Here is an 18,954-nt window from a genome sequence, read left to right as displayed (position 1 = left end):
CCTGGAAACAGTGATCACCACATCCAGACAATCAGGCGTATTGGACAAAAATTCCTCGTGACGAATATACTATGGTTACAAGATCCAATTAACATGTTCAAAGCCACCATGGATGTTGAGTGTGAACCTAAGTATAATTTTGTCAAACAGCATCAAAAATACAAGGGCAGCTACGTAGAGCATAATACCACACTTGATAAAAACTGGTTTGGGACTGGTAAGTTACAGTATAGCCAGTCAAGCACAGAAATTAAATGTACATAATTCCAACACAGGTCCGTGATGGGATGCAAGCACAGCTCTCCAATATTGCCAGTCATATTCGATCTTGTGGTAGTACAATATTCAACTGTTTGGAGGCCGACTTGAGAACATCTGAGAGAAGGCGGGGGAAGTCCCAAGGTCAAATTGGCTGGGGGAGAAATAAGAACGGAAAACTAACCTTTAGTCTATGGAACGTGGAGGTTATCCACCTTAACTACAATGGGAAATTTGATCTCAAGACCATATTCCTAATCTAATTTTGATGGTGGTGAGTAGCCAGCAAAGTGTCTTGTGACACCGGTTCTAACAAAAAAAAACAATTAAACAAGATGATGTCTTGTATAATCTGTGGACCTGGATCAGTGCTGCCAATGGAAGAGGGGAGCATTTTCCAAGGTCCACGAAACAACAAAACATTAGATGTCAAGTGGGGCCTTGATCATGCAACACCAGGTATGATAGCATGTGCAGCAATTCTGGTAAATCAAATCCCTCATTCAATTTGTAGCTCATAACTTACCCCTCTGCTAGACTTGATGGACTATCTCCCCCGATGATCACTTAAAAGAGCGGGGATCCAATTCAGGCATCAACTGGCACAAAGATTTTGACAACTATCTTGAATACCTTCAAAGTGGTCTCAGAAGGAAGAAAGCAAGCATACTCAGCATATTTAGAGAATGGGATAAGGCCCTCTTCCCGAACACAAAGCTTGGACTTGGAGGGCGGCTGAGTGACAACAATAGAGATCAAGCAATGAAGGATGTTATGGATGCTTTGGATAATGATGCCGAGGGGGGATCACCAGCTAATGGAGATGTTGAAGCAAGCGAAGATGAACACATTATTGTATTTAGAGCAATGGTGTTACAATTTCTACTCCTTTTATGGACTACTCATTTCTCTTGACTCATCGGTTATACCATTGGACCGATGACTCATTTCCTTCACGTATGTTTCCGTTTTCTTCGCAATCTACATTACCTAGTATAGTAGTTAGCCCTCAACAGGCAAGCCTCCCCTAGATAGGACCTAACTTCTATCACCGACCTTATTTCCTATAAATACCTTTGTAACAGTAGTAGTATTTCTTCAATACAATTCTACGCAGTTTACGCTTACAAAGCTAGACTCCTAAGATCAGACTTCTACTCAGAAGAAGACCAACTCTCGTTGGAAGAACTCTACTCAGAACTACATTCTCAAAACTTGACTTCAGATAAATCTCCTAGAAACCTCGACAAACCCTCAGACTTTGTTAAGCACTTTGTGTGTAACAAAAGAATCATATTCTAACCAAAAGTCCCACCTATTTAGGTTTGGGAAGAAAAAGTTGACAAGACGTCGCAACGACCAACAACCAGATCCCAGAGAGCAAGAGGAAGCTCAGACAACCCACAAACAGCAACACCACCGATGTCATCCCAACAAGGAAGGATAGCAGCACCACCCCCCTTCCCCCAACCAGACATAACCCGACTCCACACCAGAGAACAAGCAGACACTTTCTACAAAGCCAGAACACGTTGGTTACAGTATTACGCAGAAAGCCACCCCCAGCTAATACCCACACACAACACGACCCTCCAGTAGTCGTAGAAAACATCTACGACGAGAACAACTTTGAAAAATATGCGGCAAATGGTGACCCGATACCACCTCCCACACCACAGATACTCCCCGTTGCACCTGCTCCATCCCCTATCCCACCACCACGCATTATGTCTAACGCTACAGCTTCCAAACCCACGATGATTGGGAAAATTGATGACTTCAATGGAACCCCAGATAAAGCCCAAAGGTGGATATTGTCCACCGATCTACACTTTGATATTAACGACACCATCTACAACTCCAACAAAAAAAAAAGGTATACGTAGCCCTCAGCTACATGAAGAATGGCAATGCCGCCTCATGGAGCGAAGCCAAGATGACCGAATACAAAGAGAAGAACGCCTACCCCATGTGGGCAGACTTCATGAAAACCTTCACAGCCAGTTTCAGAACGGCAAACGTCAAAGGAACGGCCTTGGCCACCTTGATGAAAATGAAAATGGAACAAGGAGAAAATGCAGTAGCATTTAACTCAAGATCCATGCTAGATGCTGGGAAGAGCGGCATCAACAACGAAGCCATGATCATGGTTTATCAAAAGGCTATCTGACCACCCCTCCTTCACGGGGCACTCACCGGAAAGGAACTACTCACCATCGAAGACTGGATGAGCACAGTGGCGAACCTAGATGCCAACTAGATCAGTGCCAACACTATCTCGGAAGGAGCATGGGGAGCCAGAAACAAAGAAAGACAGAATGACAGAAACCACAAAGGTGGACCAACCATCAGAGCTAGAAGATTGACTAAAGATGAAGAGAAATCAAGGAGGAAAGAGGGAAGTTCCTTCATATGCAATGAGAAAGAACACATAGGAAGGAATTGTAGGAACAAAGGAGAAACTCCCGAAAGAAAGGTGCGTCAAACCGAAACGGAAGATGACACCAAAACAGTGGTGGAAGAAGACAAGGTCCAAAACATCATGAGGATGTGGAGGGAGTTAGGAGAAGATCAAAGAACAGAGGCAATGAAAGAATTAGAAGACAAGGGTTTTTGAAACAACGGACTACCCCGATGTTAGTACTGTCAAAAATGGCAACTGTAACAATAGCAACGATCAATGTTAACTCTTTACAAATTGATTGCTTGTTAAAGCAGAAAACCATCGGAACCAAAGCCCTGATATATTCAGGAGCTACAGACAACTTCATAGATACAAAATTTGCCATCAGACACAGATTCCCCCTCCAAAAACTCACAAACCCTATAACGTGTAAAAATGTTGATGGAACCACAAATAAAAACGGAAGATTACACATTTTACCTATTAAAGGGTGAACACTGAAGGACAAAATAGGTTCACAAAGTTCCTATTAACCGGACTAGACGGAGAAGATGTGCTGCTAGGATTTCCCTGATACAAAAGGTTAATCCAGTCATAAACTGGAAAGACAAGAAATTACCAAACTCGGACAAACACTCAATCAGGATCAACAAAAACACAACGGAAACAAGGATCAGGACAACCATGATAGAGGAAGATGAATACAAAACCATTCATAGATACGTATCCGACCAAACACCCTACCCCCTAACCACAATCAGATTAAAGGTCAACTCGGCTATGGAACACGCGCAGATTCACGGAGAGAAAAAGGAGCATACCCTCCCAAATGAATACAAGGAATATTCAGATGTCTTCAACAAGAAGAAGTCAGAAAAACTCCCCAAACGACGGGAATATGATCATGTGCTCAACATGAAACCAGAATTTGTACCAACAGATTGCAAATTATACCCACTAGCACCCAAGGAAGACAAAGCGTTAACAGAATTCTTAACGGAAACTACAGAAAAGGATACATCAGGCCAAGCAAGTCGCCAGAAGTATCCCCCTTCTTTTTTATCGGCAAAAAAGATGGATCGCTCCGACCATGCCAAGACTACAGGAAACTAAACGCATACACCGTGAAAGACCCTTATCCACTACCCCTAATACCCGATCTCATCAAAAAAGTCAAAGGAGCCACCATATTTACAAAACTAGATCTACATTGGGGCTATAACAATGTAAAAATAAAGGAAGGGGATGAATGGAAAGCTGCATTTAAAACCAGCAAAGGAGTATTTGAACCAATGATCATGTTTTTTGGCATGTGCAACTCACCGGCAACATTCCAAAGACTGATAAACAACAAATTCAAGGATTATATTGACGAAGGGTGGATGATCATATACATGGACGACATCCTCATCTTCGACACCAATACCGAAAGGCTGCGGATCCAGACAAAGCAAGTTCTATAAAGACTACGCGATAACGACCTGTTTCTCAAAAATACACCTTTGAGGCAGAAACCATTGAATACTTGGAAATGATAGTTTCCCACAACCAGGTATCCATGGACCCAGCCAAACTCGCTGGGATCCGCGATTGGCCAATCCCAAAGGACCCCAAAGGCGTAAGGAAGTTCTTAGGTTACGGAAACTTCTACAGAAAGTTTATCGGTCATTACGCTGACCTTGCCAGACCCTTGAATGCCTTACTAGAAAAGGATAGGAAGTGGAACTGGACCCAAACTGAAGACAACGCCTTCAAATTGATGAAACAAAAATTCCTCGAATCCCCCGTAACACAAATTCCCGACTCCTTGAAACCATTGAAGATTGCTGCAGATGTTATGATAACACAATTTTTGGACCTTCCCTTTACTTTTATTTCTCCGCTTTAACCTTATACTTTAGCTTTTACACATGGTGCCATGCGGCACTTCCCCTTTTGTCCAAACTCCTCTTTCTAGCGCTGCGTTGCCTTTCTTCTTATTACAGACTCAACTCTCTCACACAGTGAAGCTGGCCATGCAGGCTAGGCCCCATGACATCATCAGCCACTGTCGCTATCAACTGTATAGTACACATGTACAAATAACCCTGTAGTAGTATATATACACCAATAGATCCAGGAGACTCCTCAGCGAGTCCTCCTGTTGTATACCAACTAACTCTCTGCATCCTAAGGGGTAACCACTCCCTCTTCCTTCTCTTTATAGTGTGTTCCTGTGTGCGCCGGAGTAACTAACTCTTGGTTGTTACATTAGGACTCGCTCTTCTACTCTCTCGCACGTTTGTGCAAAAAGTCCCATTGGGCACCCAGACTCCAGGGTGAAGGAGATTGGTTTATTGATTGGGAATATCCCGCATAGCAGATAGGTGCGCTCTTTGTGACAGCCTTGTAGTGCTTTTGGAGAAGAACCAAAACCTTCAATACGTGGCCCCCAGCGTTAAGGGGAGTACTTAGCTCAGCAGTCGGTGTGGAACCGCTGTTGATTAGAATTAAATACAAAACTTCAATTTCTCTTTCCTCTGACCAGGCCGGGCACTTGCCTCTGCCAGTTGGAGAAGGGTTGACAGCTTAACAAGCGGACCACCCCCTGACAACCGTTCGGACCAGGGTTTCTTACAAATACTTTTTATATAAACTTTCAAACACTATAGTGTGGGTAGTCGGAGATTGAGATCTGATACTCAGCTGGGAAGAGGTAGATCCGCAAATAGCAAGCGGGGACCCCCAGTTACGTTTTTATTACTTTACAAAGAGAACAAGTCAACATGTTATCGCAACAAGATATGAACAGTCTGCTGCATGCCATGCATGCACAGATTGCTACGTTAACCTCGCAACTCGCCAAGCTGCAGAACAACCCCCCTGCAGCAACCCCCTCGGTAGAGAAAAAGTTCAACAAGAAAGTCGAAGTTGTCGCTGACCCTGGCGCCTTCAAAGGAGACAGAGCATGATTTGCCGAATGGTGGATCAAGCTCCAAATTTGGGTCAAGGCAAACTGGGACGCGTTTGCCGACGATTTTGAGGTAGCCACTGCGGTGCTATCTCGACTAAAAGGACCTGTGGCGGGTCAATACGCCCAAGTAAGATTGCAGGAATGCTACACCGCGGGAGTGTGGCCAACCTGGGATGATCTCAAGAAGGAGATCAAAAAATACTTCAAACCACAAGCTGAGCATGACTGGGCGCGTCAGCAAATCCGTTCCTTCAAACAAGGAAACATGAGGACAAATGATTACGTTACCAGGTTCCTGGCCCTTTCCATCCAAGGAGGGCTTGGAAATGAACACGCAGTAGAACTGCTGGAACGCAATATGAACCCTCGCATTGCAGAACAAATCTATCTGCAAGACACTAGAAACGAGAACTTGTCCCTAGCGGCCGAGGAAGTACATCGAGTCGGTAGAGCCATGGAGCTTTACCAGATGCATCAAGGTGGCGGGTCCACCACCAAAAACAACGAATCCCAGAGGCGCCCTGGGTTATCAAACCAAAAACAACAACACTCTCATGGGTTCCAGCCATTTGGGCTGCAACCAGGTTGGGGTGTCCCTATGGATATTGGCGTGGTCCAGGGCGGACAGACGCGCAGATTCACCTGGTACAACTGTGGGCAGGAGGGGCACATAGCCCGAAAGTGTCCAAATGGAGTGCAGGCCGCTCAACAAAAAAATAATCAAGGGTGCCAGGCGCGCCAACTAGAGTCCGAGAAACCAGACAATCGGCTCCAGACTCTGGCCGGTCGTTTGTACGACAAAATCCGGGCCATCTTCTACAACCAGCAGGTTGCTGAGATGAAGACCCAGGGAAAAGAGTTCGGAGCTTAGGTCACTTGGGTGCCTTTGCTCCTACGGACAATGAAGTAAACCACAACAAGGTGGCCCCTGCTCCGGGGTGTTGCACGAGCAATAAAGGAAAGATGGGGATGGCTCCCCAATTTGTAAATAGATTCTTAAATTTATTATCAGAAGTATGTACTTGTATGAAGCAATGTGACTGTAACATAAATGATACTACCGCTGCACCGGCGTCTCCCTTGGAGCATGGCCCCGGCGAGACAAACACTAGGGTGCTTGATTCTGATAAAAATAAAATAGAAAAACATGTAACTTTCGATACCCTTCCTTCTTCTTTGGAGCCACCCTTTCCCAAAATCCCAAGGCGTGTGTTGATGTGCACATATTTATTCCAAAAGGAGATCCGTTTAGACATTGGTGTGGAAAACCTTGTCCGGGGCATAGTACACCCAACCAGCGCACTGCTTGATTCAGGCGCTAACGGAATCTTCATAGATCAGGTCTGGGCGGAGCAAATTGGACTCCCCCTTGTAAAATTAGATGTATCTATTCCCGTCTATAACGTTGACGGTACGCTTAACGCGGGTAGCTGCATCACGCACAAATGACACAGAGAACGAGTCACCGCCAAAGCTACCCAACTAGGGAAGATTAATTTAATCTTAGGCTGGACCTGGCTATTTATACACAATCCTGAGATCGACTGGCAGACAGGGGTTGTCACATTGTCACGTTGCCCTCAGGAATGTGTAAATTTGGGTAAACCAAATCATGTCCGTCACAACGAATGTCTTGAGAAGATAAACGCTGAAAACATTCATGAGCTCAGACCTTTAGAAAAGATCAACGATGACGATAATGAGGTGAAACCCGAAGAAGAGATTAAGAGGCTGGTACCTCCCGAGTACCATGACTTCTGGAAAGTCTTTTCAAAACATAAATCAGAGTGCTTCCCAGAGGCTAAGCCTTGGGACCATGCTATAGATTTGAAGGACACTTTCAAACCGAGAAAAGGACACATGATACCACTCTCTGCTCCAGAAAGAGATGAGGTATCAAGTTTCATAGACGAACAGCTTAGGAAGGGTTACATCAGACCTTCCAAAAGCCCTATGACGTCCCCGGTGTTCTTTATTCCTAAAAAGGATGGAAAGAAGTGTATGATTATGGACTATTGTTACGTGAATGATCACACAGTTAAAAATGTGTATCCGCTGCCTTTGATCAGTCAGCTAGTAGACAAATTGGCTGGCGCCAAAATCTTGACAAAAATGGATCTCAGATGGGGGTACAATAATGTACAAATCAAAGAGACAGATGCTTGGAAGGCCACATTCACGTGCCACCGAGGATCCTTTGAACCCCTCGTTATGTTCTTTGGGTTGACCAATTCACCGGCGACCTTCCAGAGCATGATAAACGAGATCTTTGCAGATATGGAGAACTGTGTCGTCATTTACATTGACAATTTGTTAATATTTACGAAGTTGGACGATGAGGCTGAGCATGACAGGATCGTGCAAGAAGTCCTTCGACGCTTACAGGAACGGGACCTATTCATCAAACCCAAAAAATGTAATTTCAAAGTGAAGGAAGTAGACTTCCTTGGTATGATCATAGGCCAGAATGGAATCAGGATGGATCCTGAGAAAGTTCAAGCTATATTAGATTGGCCAGAACCTACTCGTGTCAAGGGAGTTAGGGCCTTCCTTGGCTTAGGGAATTTCTACCGAAGGTTCATCGAAAACTTCGCGAAAATCACGAGACCGTTGAACGATCTCACCAAAAAGGACATCGTTTGGCACTAGGGCACCAAAGAAAAGAAGCTTTTGATAAGCTTAAACAAGCGTTTACAATGGTGCCCATATTAGCATTTCCAGAATTAGACAAAGAGTGCCGGCTAGAAACCGACTCTTCAGATTTTGCTACTGGGGCTGTTTTGTCAATTAAATGCCCTGACGATCTTTGGAGGCCTTGTGCCTATTTATCGCATAGTTTGTTGCCTACAGAGCGCAACTATCAAATATACGATAAGGAGATGCTGGCCATCATTAGAGCTCTAGAGCACTGGTGGCACTACTTAGAAGGTGCTAGACACCAATTTGAAATCTGGACCGATCATAAGAATCTGGAGTATTTTATGACGGCCCAAGACTTGAACCAAAGACAGGCTCGCTATGCGGTGTACTTGTCAAGGTTTAATTATAAATTGATTCATAAGCCTGGAAGCTCCATGGGGAAAGCACATGCTTTGTCCAGAAGAGAGGATCATGCCAACAGCATCAAAGATGATAACAAAGGTGTCACCCTGATAGACCAATCAAGGGTTGCCAATGTTAGAATCGGGCAGGATTCCGATCTTCTGGAAGTCTTCAAGAAAGACATTTCCTCAGAAGAGAAGGCGCGCCTTGATGGCAATGAAAACTATTTATGGGAAGATGGGATCTTCCATTTTAAAGACAAAATCTATGTGCCTGAGTCCGCAACGATCAAGGCAATAGATAGACATCACAACACTCCAGTGGCTGGGCACCCTGGGTGGCAACGAACAATGGAATTGATCTCCAGAAACTACATGTGGCCTGGCATGGTCAAAGACATACAGGAATATGTAAAATCCCGTTTGAGATGTGCCATGGCAAAGAATTCTCATCAACTGCTGGCCAGTAAACTTATGCCAAATCTGATACTAGCTGGTCCTTGGCAGGATATATCGGTGGACTTCACGACGGATCTGCCCGAGTCAAACGGGTATGATTCAGTAATGGTGGTAGTAGACCGCTTCTCCCAAGAAGTAGTATTCATACCTACCAATAAAACCATTACCGCCGCCGGGACGGCAGATTTATTTAAAGATTTTGTATGGTCTATCCATGGGTTACCAGAAACGGTTATCTCTGATAGAGGACCACAATTCACTAGCAAATTTACGAAAGAATTATGCAAGATGCTGGGCATCAAACCTAAATTATCAACAGTGTTCCATCTGCAGACTGATGGACAAATGGAGAGACTCAACCAGGAGTTGAAACAATATCTCCGGATATTTATTAATGACAGACAGACGGATTGGGCCAAGTGGCTAAAGATAGCCCAGTTCTCGTATAATATCAAACAGTTGTCGGCTACAGGAAAGGCACCATTCGAGGTTACTAGATCATACCTCCCCAGAATGGGTGTAGAACCTGACAAAAGCAAGAACGAGGCTGCTGGGAACATGGCAAAAGACATGAAGTCTGTCTTGGATGAAACACGCAAGGCGCTATTTAAAACTGCAGAGCAGATGAAAGACAGGGCAGAGTGTAGACGCTCCAAGGCCCCCAACTACAAGATCGGCAACCTGGTTTGGTTAGATACCGACCACTTAAAATTAAAGGATTGGCATTCTAGAAAACTGACCAAAAAGTGGTTTGGCCCTTGCTGGATTAAGGAAGTCAAACCCAACGCGGTGGAGCTGGAACTCCCAAAATAAATGAGGGTAGTATCCATGGTCAATGTTAGCCATGTGAAACCCTACAAAGGGCCACTGCCGGGACAGCATGTAGACCGGCCCGGACCGGTGGTAGTCACCCAGGAAGGTGAAGAAAAGTTCGAAGTCGAACGGGTGGTGGATGCACGCTTGAAGCGTGGTAAATTAGAATTCCTAGTCCTATGGAAGGGCTATGGAGACGAGGACAGAACATGGGAACCAGAAGCCCATCTGGACAATTCCCGCAACACTGTTCGCGAATTTTATTCTAAGAATCCCTCAGCTCCGAGGAAGCTTAGAGGCATGGATTCAAATCTTTTTAATTCTCTTTTTCAACCTATGCCCGAAAATTTTACCACTACCTCCGGTATTTGGTCTCGCCTGGAAGTCGAGCCTTAGCAGGGGGGTAGTGTTACAATAACACAATTTTTGGACCTTCCTTTTACTTTTATTTCTCCGCTTTAACCTTATACTTTAGCTTTTACACATGGTGCCACACGGCACTTCCCTTTTTGTCCAAACTCCTCTTTCTAGCGCTGCGTTGCCTTTCTTCTTATTACAGACTCAACTCTCTCACACAGTGAAGCTGGCCATGCAGGCTAGGCCCCATAACATCATCAGCCACTGTCGCTATCAACTGTATAGTACACATGTACAAATAACCCTGTAGTAGTATATATACACCAATAGATCCAGGAGACTCCTCAGCGAGTCCTCCTGTTGTATACCAACTAACTCTCTGCATCCTAAGGGGTAACCACTCCCTCTTCCTTCTCTTTATAGTGTGTTCCTGTGTGCGCCGGAGTAACTAACTCTTGGTTGTTACAGCAGATGCCAGCAAACACGCCACAGGAGCAGTATTAATGCAACCCGACGACCAAGGACAATGGCACCCATGTGCATTTTTCTCCAAAACTCTATCCCCCGCTGAAAAGAACTACCAGATCTACGACAAAAAATTATTAGCGGTAATGAGAGCATTAAAAGAGTGGAAACACTTACTTTTGGGAAGCCCCCACACAATCCAAATCCTAACGGATCACAAGAACCTGACGTACTGGCAAGAAGCCAGAAAACTCACACCACGACAGAGAAGATGGCAGCTGGAACTGTCACAATACAATTATACCTTGGAGCACGTACCAGGAACCCACATGGTGGTACCCAACGCACTCTCAAGAAGACCTGATTTATATGTCAAAAACAAAGAAGATGACGATGAAACACCAATGATACCCGCCTCGGCATTCCTGTATCACACACAAACAATCAAAGACACAATCAAGCAAGCCATGCTCACAAACGATAATTATCCAGGAAGAACAAAGAAAGACAATTGGAGAAAGGAAGAAGGATAGTTCTTTTATCAGAATAAATTACTGATTGGCAAAGTAGAAGAACAAAAGACGATCATCAAGGATCACCACAATTCCCTGTCCACAGGACACCCAGGAAAGCTCAAGACCTACCAGTTGATCAAAAAGGCCTATAGGTGGCCAGGAATGATGAAACAAGTGGAAGACTATGTGAAAGGATGCGCAACTTGTCAACAAGCAAAAGTAAACACGCATCCCACCACTGTACCATTAATCCCAAACCAGACCCCAAAAACCACAGAACCAATGAAGTACCTATCCATAGACTTCATAACAGATTTACCAGAATCTTCGAGATACGACAGTATAATGGCCGTGGTAGACCCAGGACTTAGTAAGGGGGTAATCCTCTCACCTTGTCATAAAACCATTGACGTGCTCAAAAACGCACAAATCTTTCACAATTCCATCTTCAAACAATTCGGATTGCACGATAAACTCATATCCGACAGAGGACCACAGTTCGCCTCTGAAGTATCCAAAGAACTCCACAAACTCCTGAACATTGAAACCGCACTCTCCTCTGTGTATCATCCCCAGACAGATGGATAGACAGAACAATCCAATCAAGAACTGGTGCAGAGACCAACACTCACGGCCCGAATTTTATCCAACCACCACCTGACCTTGTCAACAAAGAAGAAGAATACAAAGTAGAAAGTATTCTTAGACACAAACCCTGGAAACGCGGGCACCACTACCTGATCAAATGGCACCATTACCCTCATTCCGAAAACTCATGGGAGCCAGCAGAACATTTAACCAATGCTGCGGAGATACTGGAAGCATATAAGAAGGACCACAGACTGCATTGAAGAGACATTCACCCCACCACCACCAATCCTCTGTCTCTCAACACAGACATGTCTACCTCCAACTCTACTGGCTTCCCTGTCACCACCTATTCCGTACCCGGCGAAGCCAACATGCTAGCCAACAACCGAGTGTCCTTCCCCCATGGGCAACAACACAACCAAGCCAACGTCTCTGACGCCATAGAACTAATGTCAGCCAAAGATGCCTACATTTATTTATTCTACAAAACAGAAAAACGCTACCCCCACGCATACCATGCTCTTTCCTCCATGCATACCTTCCTTGCTGTTGACCTCGTAGCTGACAAACAACTAAAAGCCATAGACTCACTACATTCGTTGGAAAGCGAGCATTCGTGGCTCAACAATCAGGACTTGAGTATCTGTCAGGCACTCCGGATGGAAAAATGAGTTTTGGAATCTTTGGAACGACGCTTGAGGATGAGCTCCTTGAGTGGGCAAATGGACGCGGCAAAGGCATATTTGGAATTAGGCGGGAGGACCTTGCTAACAGAAGCGCGCACACGGATAGAGCAAGACAGTTGTATGAGTATTCCTCCACCCGGTTTGTCCCGCCAGTCCCTATCATACCCCAAGCAGACCAGTGCTACCCCCAAGCTCACTTACCACATCGTCGCCCAACAACCTCCGTCCACCCTGTCAGCAGAAGAATACATTCCCACCGTCCCAACCAGCCCAATCTTGCAAGGGTCGAGCCCCTCCAGTCCCCGTTCCATTGGGTCGAACCCAAAACCACCGACATCCCAGTCACCTCCACCTCGACCAGTGCCAAACGGCCTAACCCGTTGTTGTCTGACAAACTGACGAGGAGCCCGACGTGGCCAGCAAGAAGTGATACTCCAGATCCCTGCCACAATCAATGTAGATGATGCCGATATGATCAACCAGTTGTATGCAGGAACATACGACCTGGGAGATGACAATCCCCCCACTCCCCAATCCGACACTTTGTCTAACACTAGACAAAAATACCACCAAGATGTTCACAATAATGCTCCCTACTGCCAACGCTGCGGTTGGAGCGATCATTGCACATACTACTGCAAAGCCTATTACTGCCCCAATTGTGACCGTCATGCACCGGGACATAGTTTCAATTGGTGTCCTATTCGTATGGAAAACAAAGATAGGGTTCTAATGGAGGGATTACATGGAGACGTCAGCTATGACGATAGTTACAACATGGATGGTGAAGGCACCAAATTTTGGTGAAACTCGAAGCAAGTAAGGGGGTAATGGTTATAATTTCTACTCCTTTTATGGACTACTCATTTCTTTTTACTCATTGGTTATACCATCGGACCGATGACTCATTTCCTTCACGTACATTTCTGTTTTCTCCGCAACCTACATTACCTAGTATAGTAGTTAGCCCTCAACAGGCAAGCCTCCCCTAGATAGGACCTAACTCCTATCACCGATCTTATTTCCTATAAATACCTTTGTAACGGTAGTAGTATCTCTTCAATACAATTCTACGCAGTTTACGCTTACAAAGCTAGACTCCTAAGATCAGACTTCTACTCAGAAGAAGACCAACTCTCATTGGAAGAACTTTACTCAGAACTACATTCTCAAAACTTGACTTCAGATAAATTTCCTAGAAACCTCGACAAACCCTCAGACTTTGTTAAGCACTTTGTGCGTAACAAATGGGGGATGATGATCAAGGCAATGGTTATCATAGTAGTGTGGCAGAAGAGAGGTCCTGAGGGGACAGAGTGGACTCAGCAGTCTTGTCGGATATGGACATGGGCCAGTTCAGACACCGTACATAAATATTGATGCAATCATGTTCAATTCAGGATGTACTGTCTGAAAATAGATGCTCTGCAATACTTCCCATTATTAAGCACTGATAGAATGGCCGCCTGGACTGAGCACATGTCCACTGATTTTAGGCTGCCACTTTTGGATCCGGAATCTTCATCCAAGTCAGTGCTCAACCCAATATACCCTTATCATCAACAATACTATCATACCGCCTTTGACTCTCAGGTCAGGTCACAAACAGTCAAAGTAATGCAGCATTTATTGCTCATGGTGATACAACATTCAAATTCAAGGATCAAGTTTTGTCAATTGCACGGCTCACATCTTGTATATTTACTGTCATAATGTAAGTCTCTCCTTTGCTGTTCCAATATCACTTGACTTATGACATACAAACTCTAATATTTGGCACACAGCATATATAAATCCAGCTTCCCGAGCTCAAAACCACTTGCATACACTCCTTCCTCTCACCCAACCACCATCCTGTTAAAATAATCATCTCCATCAACAGTCTTATTATCAAGACCACCGCATATGGTACATTATCTTTCTTTGCCAGCCTTGATGAAGATAGCTCACTCACTCTTCCTTGAGGTTTATCCATAACATTTACTTGCCATTTCCCTAGACCTTGGTCCTCTGTGTAAAGCTTTACCATGCCTGATAGCTCACTCACTCTTCTTTGAGGTTTATCCATAACATTTACTTGCCATTTCCCTAGACCTTGGTCCTCTGTGTAAAGCTTTACCATGCCCGTCAGCTTTGATACTGCTGGATGTAGCTTGATGAGGGAGATTAATAGACTTCAAAGAAGAGTGCCTTGCAGAAGGTAAGTCATCAACATCCATTGCTGTATCTCTCGTATTCTCATCAGCAAAACCACCATTGTTTCTGTTTCTGGTCCCAGGTGCAGTCAGAGAACTTCGAGCAATATAGAGACCATAATCAGCGGAAACCGTCTCTCGCTGGTAGTAGCTGAGTACTCCGGGGGCCTGAAGGAGGACTCGTGTCATTCTGTACAAATTGTATCTCACTGATGATGAAAATAAATGATCATTTCTATTTGTATTTGAGATACATGATTATCAATGCAAACATGAAAAGTTTTATTATGCTGCAATAATAAAATAATCTTGGAGTCTGATATCAAGCTATATGACCAATTTTAGCGTGAGAGACTGAGAAGCGTGATATGACCATGTCAGAAGTTGCATTGAAGGATTTTTATGAAAAGTCCATATTTCCATGGTTGTCCGGAACAAAGCCATTGGGCGGATCATGCATATTTGATCAGAGCAGTCGGGCAAGGCTAACCATCCTGATAACTGTAATCCAACCCAATTTGTGCAAAACTTCATTATTTTCAGGCCTGATAAGGCCTCTGTGCAGTGTGTTGCACATTACTAGGGCCACAATTTCCTTACAACCTTATTTGGCCCTATCAGGACTGAAATGCTAGAATGCATTTTTCTGACAAGTAAATAGATACATAGTCCCAAAAAGCAGACTACAAAGGTGGCAGGTTCTTATCACTAGAGTATTTGCGGCCACGGAGCTCACAGGATGGAACTGGTGGTGCAGGCAAACAAGCATGTATGGGTTTGGGAGTGTCATCAGCAAATCAAACTACTTTATATAGCGGCTTATATGATACTATTGGTGCGAGCAGTTGTTGGAGAAATTTGTTTTCCCATGTAAGGCCTCAAAAGGCTAGTTTATGCAGTTAGGCTTCGATCCTATGATAACAGTCAAAATGTTGCGACAAGGCCTTGTAAGCCATCATCAGATCACACCTGAGTATTATTGTCCCAGTTATATGGCGCTATGTATGTCACTCTTGAGGCTATATATGCCTAACTAGCATAAACATAATAGCACCTGTGTGTTGTTGAGATCATGATTAATACACGCACAACATCAATCAACAGTATTACTCACTATTTCAGAATGACTTAGGTTCTACAAAGAAAGCCTGAGGATATCTGAGTCAGCGGCTATTTGAGCATGAGGAGTACAACTTAAGACTTACTGGATGGATATTCAGGAAGCCTTAAATCACAGTGACACTACAGTAGTTGGGTTTTTGTTGGGCTTGTTTGGACATCTCTGTCAGGGAGGAAACGGACATGATGATGCAGAGGATGAAAACACGCAACAATGTGCCATTATATGTATGATGTGGCACCTTGTGGAGTACCCCACAACATCACATAGGAGACTTGGGTCTGGATCTAGGCTTGGACCATCTAAAAAGAGAATCAAGCCACATGGTTTGATTATCATTCGGCTTATCATTCATCAAATCTTGAATTCATTATCTGGTGTCTGCCAAACCTAATGATTATTTTGTTCAACATTGTATGAGATATTTCAGACTTTCCCCTCCTTTTGGCTCCCTCCTAGACCAAACTCGATATTATTGTCACCATATTGCCAACCTGGTACATCTTCCCCATTAATCCCATCATCACCAGGACCTCTGTCATCTCGCTCTTCATTATCCAGAGGCAGCTCTTCAGTGTCTTTGTTTAAAGCACCCATTACTTCCTGCATTTCTTCAGACCAGTCTTCATCATCTTATTGGCCTCCAAGACCACTTTTGGTGTTCGGGAACAGCACCTTATCCCACTCACAGAAAATTGTGAGCACGCTGGCTTTTGTCTTTATTAAGCCACTTTGAAGATACTGTAAGTAATTGTCAAAATCTTTGTGCTAGTGTATTCCAAATTGGGTTCCTCGTTCCTTCAAAGGTTTGTCGGGGGAAAGTACCCATCAAGCCTACCAACAATTAGTTAGCAGCCCAATATTTATTTAGCATTTAACTTACCAAAACAGCAGCAGATGCTATCATTCCTGGAGTTGTATGTTGGAGGCCCCATTTAACATCCAATGTCTCAGTGCTTTGTGCTCCATCATAAGGTGTCCTTTCTTTTGTTGAAAATATTGAACCAGGTCCTCGGACAATGCAGGATATCACCTGGACACATTTTAGCTATAATAATGTCAATCTACAGGATACGGCTTACTCACCACCTTCAAGAGTGGATTCAGAAATACCTTATTGATGTCAAACTTCCCACAATAATTCACATAGAGAATCTCAACATCCCACAAGCTAAAATATAAGTTCCCTTTTTTATTCATCCGCCAACCAATCTTCTCAATAAATTGTTTTCGCCTTGCTGCCAATGTCTTCAGGTTAGCCTCTGAGCAATCAAAGATTGCACCACCACAAGCCTGGAGATGACTGGCACTATTTTATTGTTGTGCTTGCATCCCATCACAGAACTGAGTAAGTGTTGTTGAGTCCTGGTTCTGTTTTGAGCACCAGGATAATGAAATTACATACTGCAGAGATGAACCAGTCCTGGCTTATGATTCCAATCTGTTATAACGTCAAAACCAAACCACATCAAAACAAATTCGTTTAGCAGGACAAAGAGAATCTCCAATAACCCTTGGTGCCAATACTGCAAGATGTTTAGGAGCTCACGCCGATTTGACAAGCACTTAGAAGCTTGTAAACGTCATCACAACAAGCTTGCAGAGGCTTCATCCTCTCAAGGCAACGGCTTATACTTTAAGGATGATTGTATGGCTCCCCAAAAATGGCACAAAATAGACACAAAGATATGCACAATATATCCTCTACTAGTTTTAGACTAATTTACCTTCAAATACCTTGTAGCCCAGTCCCGAAGTTGATTCTAACTCAAACACCAAAGACCACTTCAATATGGATTTGGTGCTCAGTTCTGAGTCATCACCAACAATCCAGGAATCTGCAACAGATCACGAAACAGAAAATGAATACCCCTCAAGCTTTATTCAGGTTACACCCTCACAGTAGCATCAACAAACCAACCATTATTTTCTTGGATGCATCAGCTAACCACAGCAGATCTGATGTCTGTCACTGGAATGACAAACTGTGGGCCCCATTCAGAACCCGTTCAGACTTTGAGTATGCCTAAAGTACTGTGAAAGGGCTATTCAGCAAGGAGATTGTTAATTCTCAGTTATGCGGAATGCACAATGGGTGGGCATGGGAAACTACCATTATATTACAAAACAATATTGACCTTGAAAAGAGCTTGGCACTTGTGTCCTCAGGTGAGCTTATTCTTATTCACCTGAACATCATTCTAATGCTAAATTGTAACATAGTTTAAAGAAGTGCGCATCTCTGCCGAATACTTAGGCGAGACATTCCAATTCAGCTTTATCAGGAAAAATGGGGGTAGCTATATAGAGCACTATAAGTAGTCATAAAGCTGTTATAGTGGTCAAACCTGTTATAGAATCTCTGCCATCTATAGAGCCTCATATAGCTCTATAAATGCTCTTATAGATGTTGGAAATTGTTGTGTGGCTGATTGAAAAAAATTAACACAGACAGGATTTGAACTCTCAACCTGCTAGTCAGCTCTTGGGTGACTAAGTAACCTACAGGCACACATCACATTTATCCACTACACCATGAAAACTTATAAAATGTATTGTACAGGTGTTATATATTGATCTTTTATGGACTTAGATTATTTTTTTACTCATTGTCACTACTTATATTTGGATAAATCATTATTCTTATTTTGTGAGTATCAGGGATACAAACTACTATTTCACTAATACAGGCTACATAATTAATTAATACTGGATGATTTATTAGCCCTTTTAAGCACCTTGAACTATATTATAACTATGACCTTTACAGCTATAGGAGCTATGTAGGCTGCTATAGGCTATAAGAGCACTTATAGTATCTTGCCTATAATAATATACTTGACTCCAAACACTTTTGGCCTTTTTCTATTATTGAACAAGTTTATTAGATTAATCCAGAGTTTGAGGGAATTATAGATACTTCTTCCCTTGGTTAAAATTTTGCCTACTACTGTGCTATAAGAGCTATAAAAGCTATAATTGCACTGATAGTACTATAGTTTCTATGAATGCATTTATATATATAGGTGGTGGCTATATAGCAAAAGGGTTTTTCCTGATGTTTGTGTACCGTGACCCTTGAGAGGTATACTGTGAC

At 43.5% G+C, this 18,954-nt stretch overlaps 3 protein-coding genes across 3 annotated transcripts; 2 read left to right on the top strand and 1 right to left on the bottom strand.

Annotated features, from left to right (window-relative positions):
* Nucleotides 1-5,427: 5,427 nt before the first annotated feature.
* Nucleotides 5,428-6,486, top strand: SERLADRAFT_432391 (uncharacterized protein; the record flags this gene model as incomplete). Its single annotated transcript, XM_007312587.1, has 2 exons — nucleotides 5,428-5,574; nucleotides 5,635-6,486. 2 exons carry the CDS (start codon nucleotides 5,428-5,430, stop codon nucleotides 6,484-6,486), a joined length of 999 nt encoding a protein of 332 aa, XP_007312649.1.
* A 5,678-nt stretch (nucleotides 6,487-12,164) lies between these two features.
* On the top strand, nucleotides 12,165-13,349 carry SERLADRAFT_432387 (uncharacterized protein; the record flags this gene model as incomplete). Its single annotated transcript, XM_007312586.1, has 4 exons — nucleotides 12,165-12,413; nucleotides 12,464-12,660; nucleotides 12,722-12,902; nucleotides 12,963-13,349. 4 exons carry the CDS (start codon nucleotides 12,165-12,167, stop codon nucleotides 13,347-13,349), a joined length of 1,014 nt encoding a protein of 337 aa, XP_007312648.1.
* A 2,934-nt stretch (nucleotides 13,350-16,283) lies between these two features.
* On the bottom strand, nucleotides 16,284-17,781 carry SERLADRAFT_404790 (uncharacterized protein; the record flags this gene model as incomplete). The annotated part of the gene is made up of 7 exons (XM_007312585.1): nucleotides 16,284-16,489; nucleotides 16,547-16,598; nucleotides 16,741-16,890; nucleotides 16,944-17,150; nucleotides 17,263-17,298; nucleotides 17,595-17,695; nucleotides 17,775-17,781. The coding sequence occupies 7 exons, from the start codon at nucleotides 17,779-17,781 to the stop codon at nucleotides 16,284-16,286; spliced, it is 759 nt and encodes a 252-aa protein (XP_007312647.1).
* Between the last annotated feature and the right edge of the window lie 1,173 nt (nucleotides 17,782-18,954).

The sequence above is a fragment of the Serpula lacrymans genome, assembly GCF_000218685.1.
Source record: "Serpula lacrymans var. lacrymans S7.9 unplaced genomic scaffold SERLAscaffold_1, whole genome shotgun sequence".
Taxonomy (NCBI): Eukaryota; Fungi; Basidiomycota; class Agaricomycetes; order Boletales; family Serpulaceae; genus Serpula; species Serpula lacrymans.
This window is presented reverse-complemented; position numbering and strand designations above follow the sequence as displayed.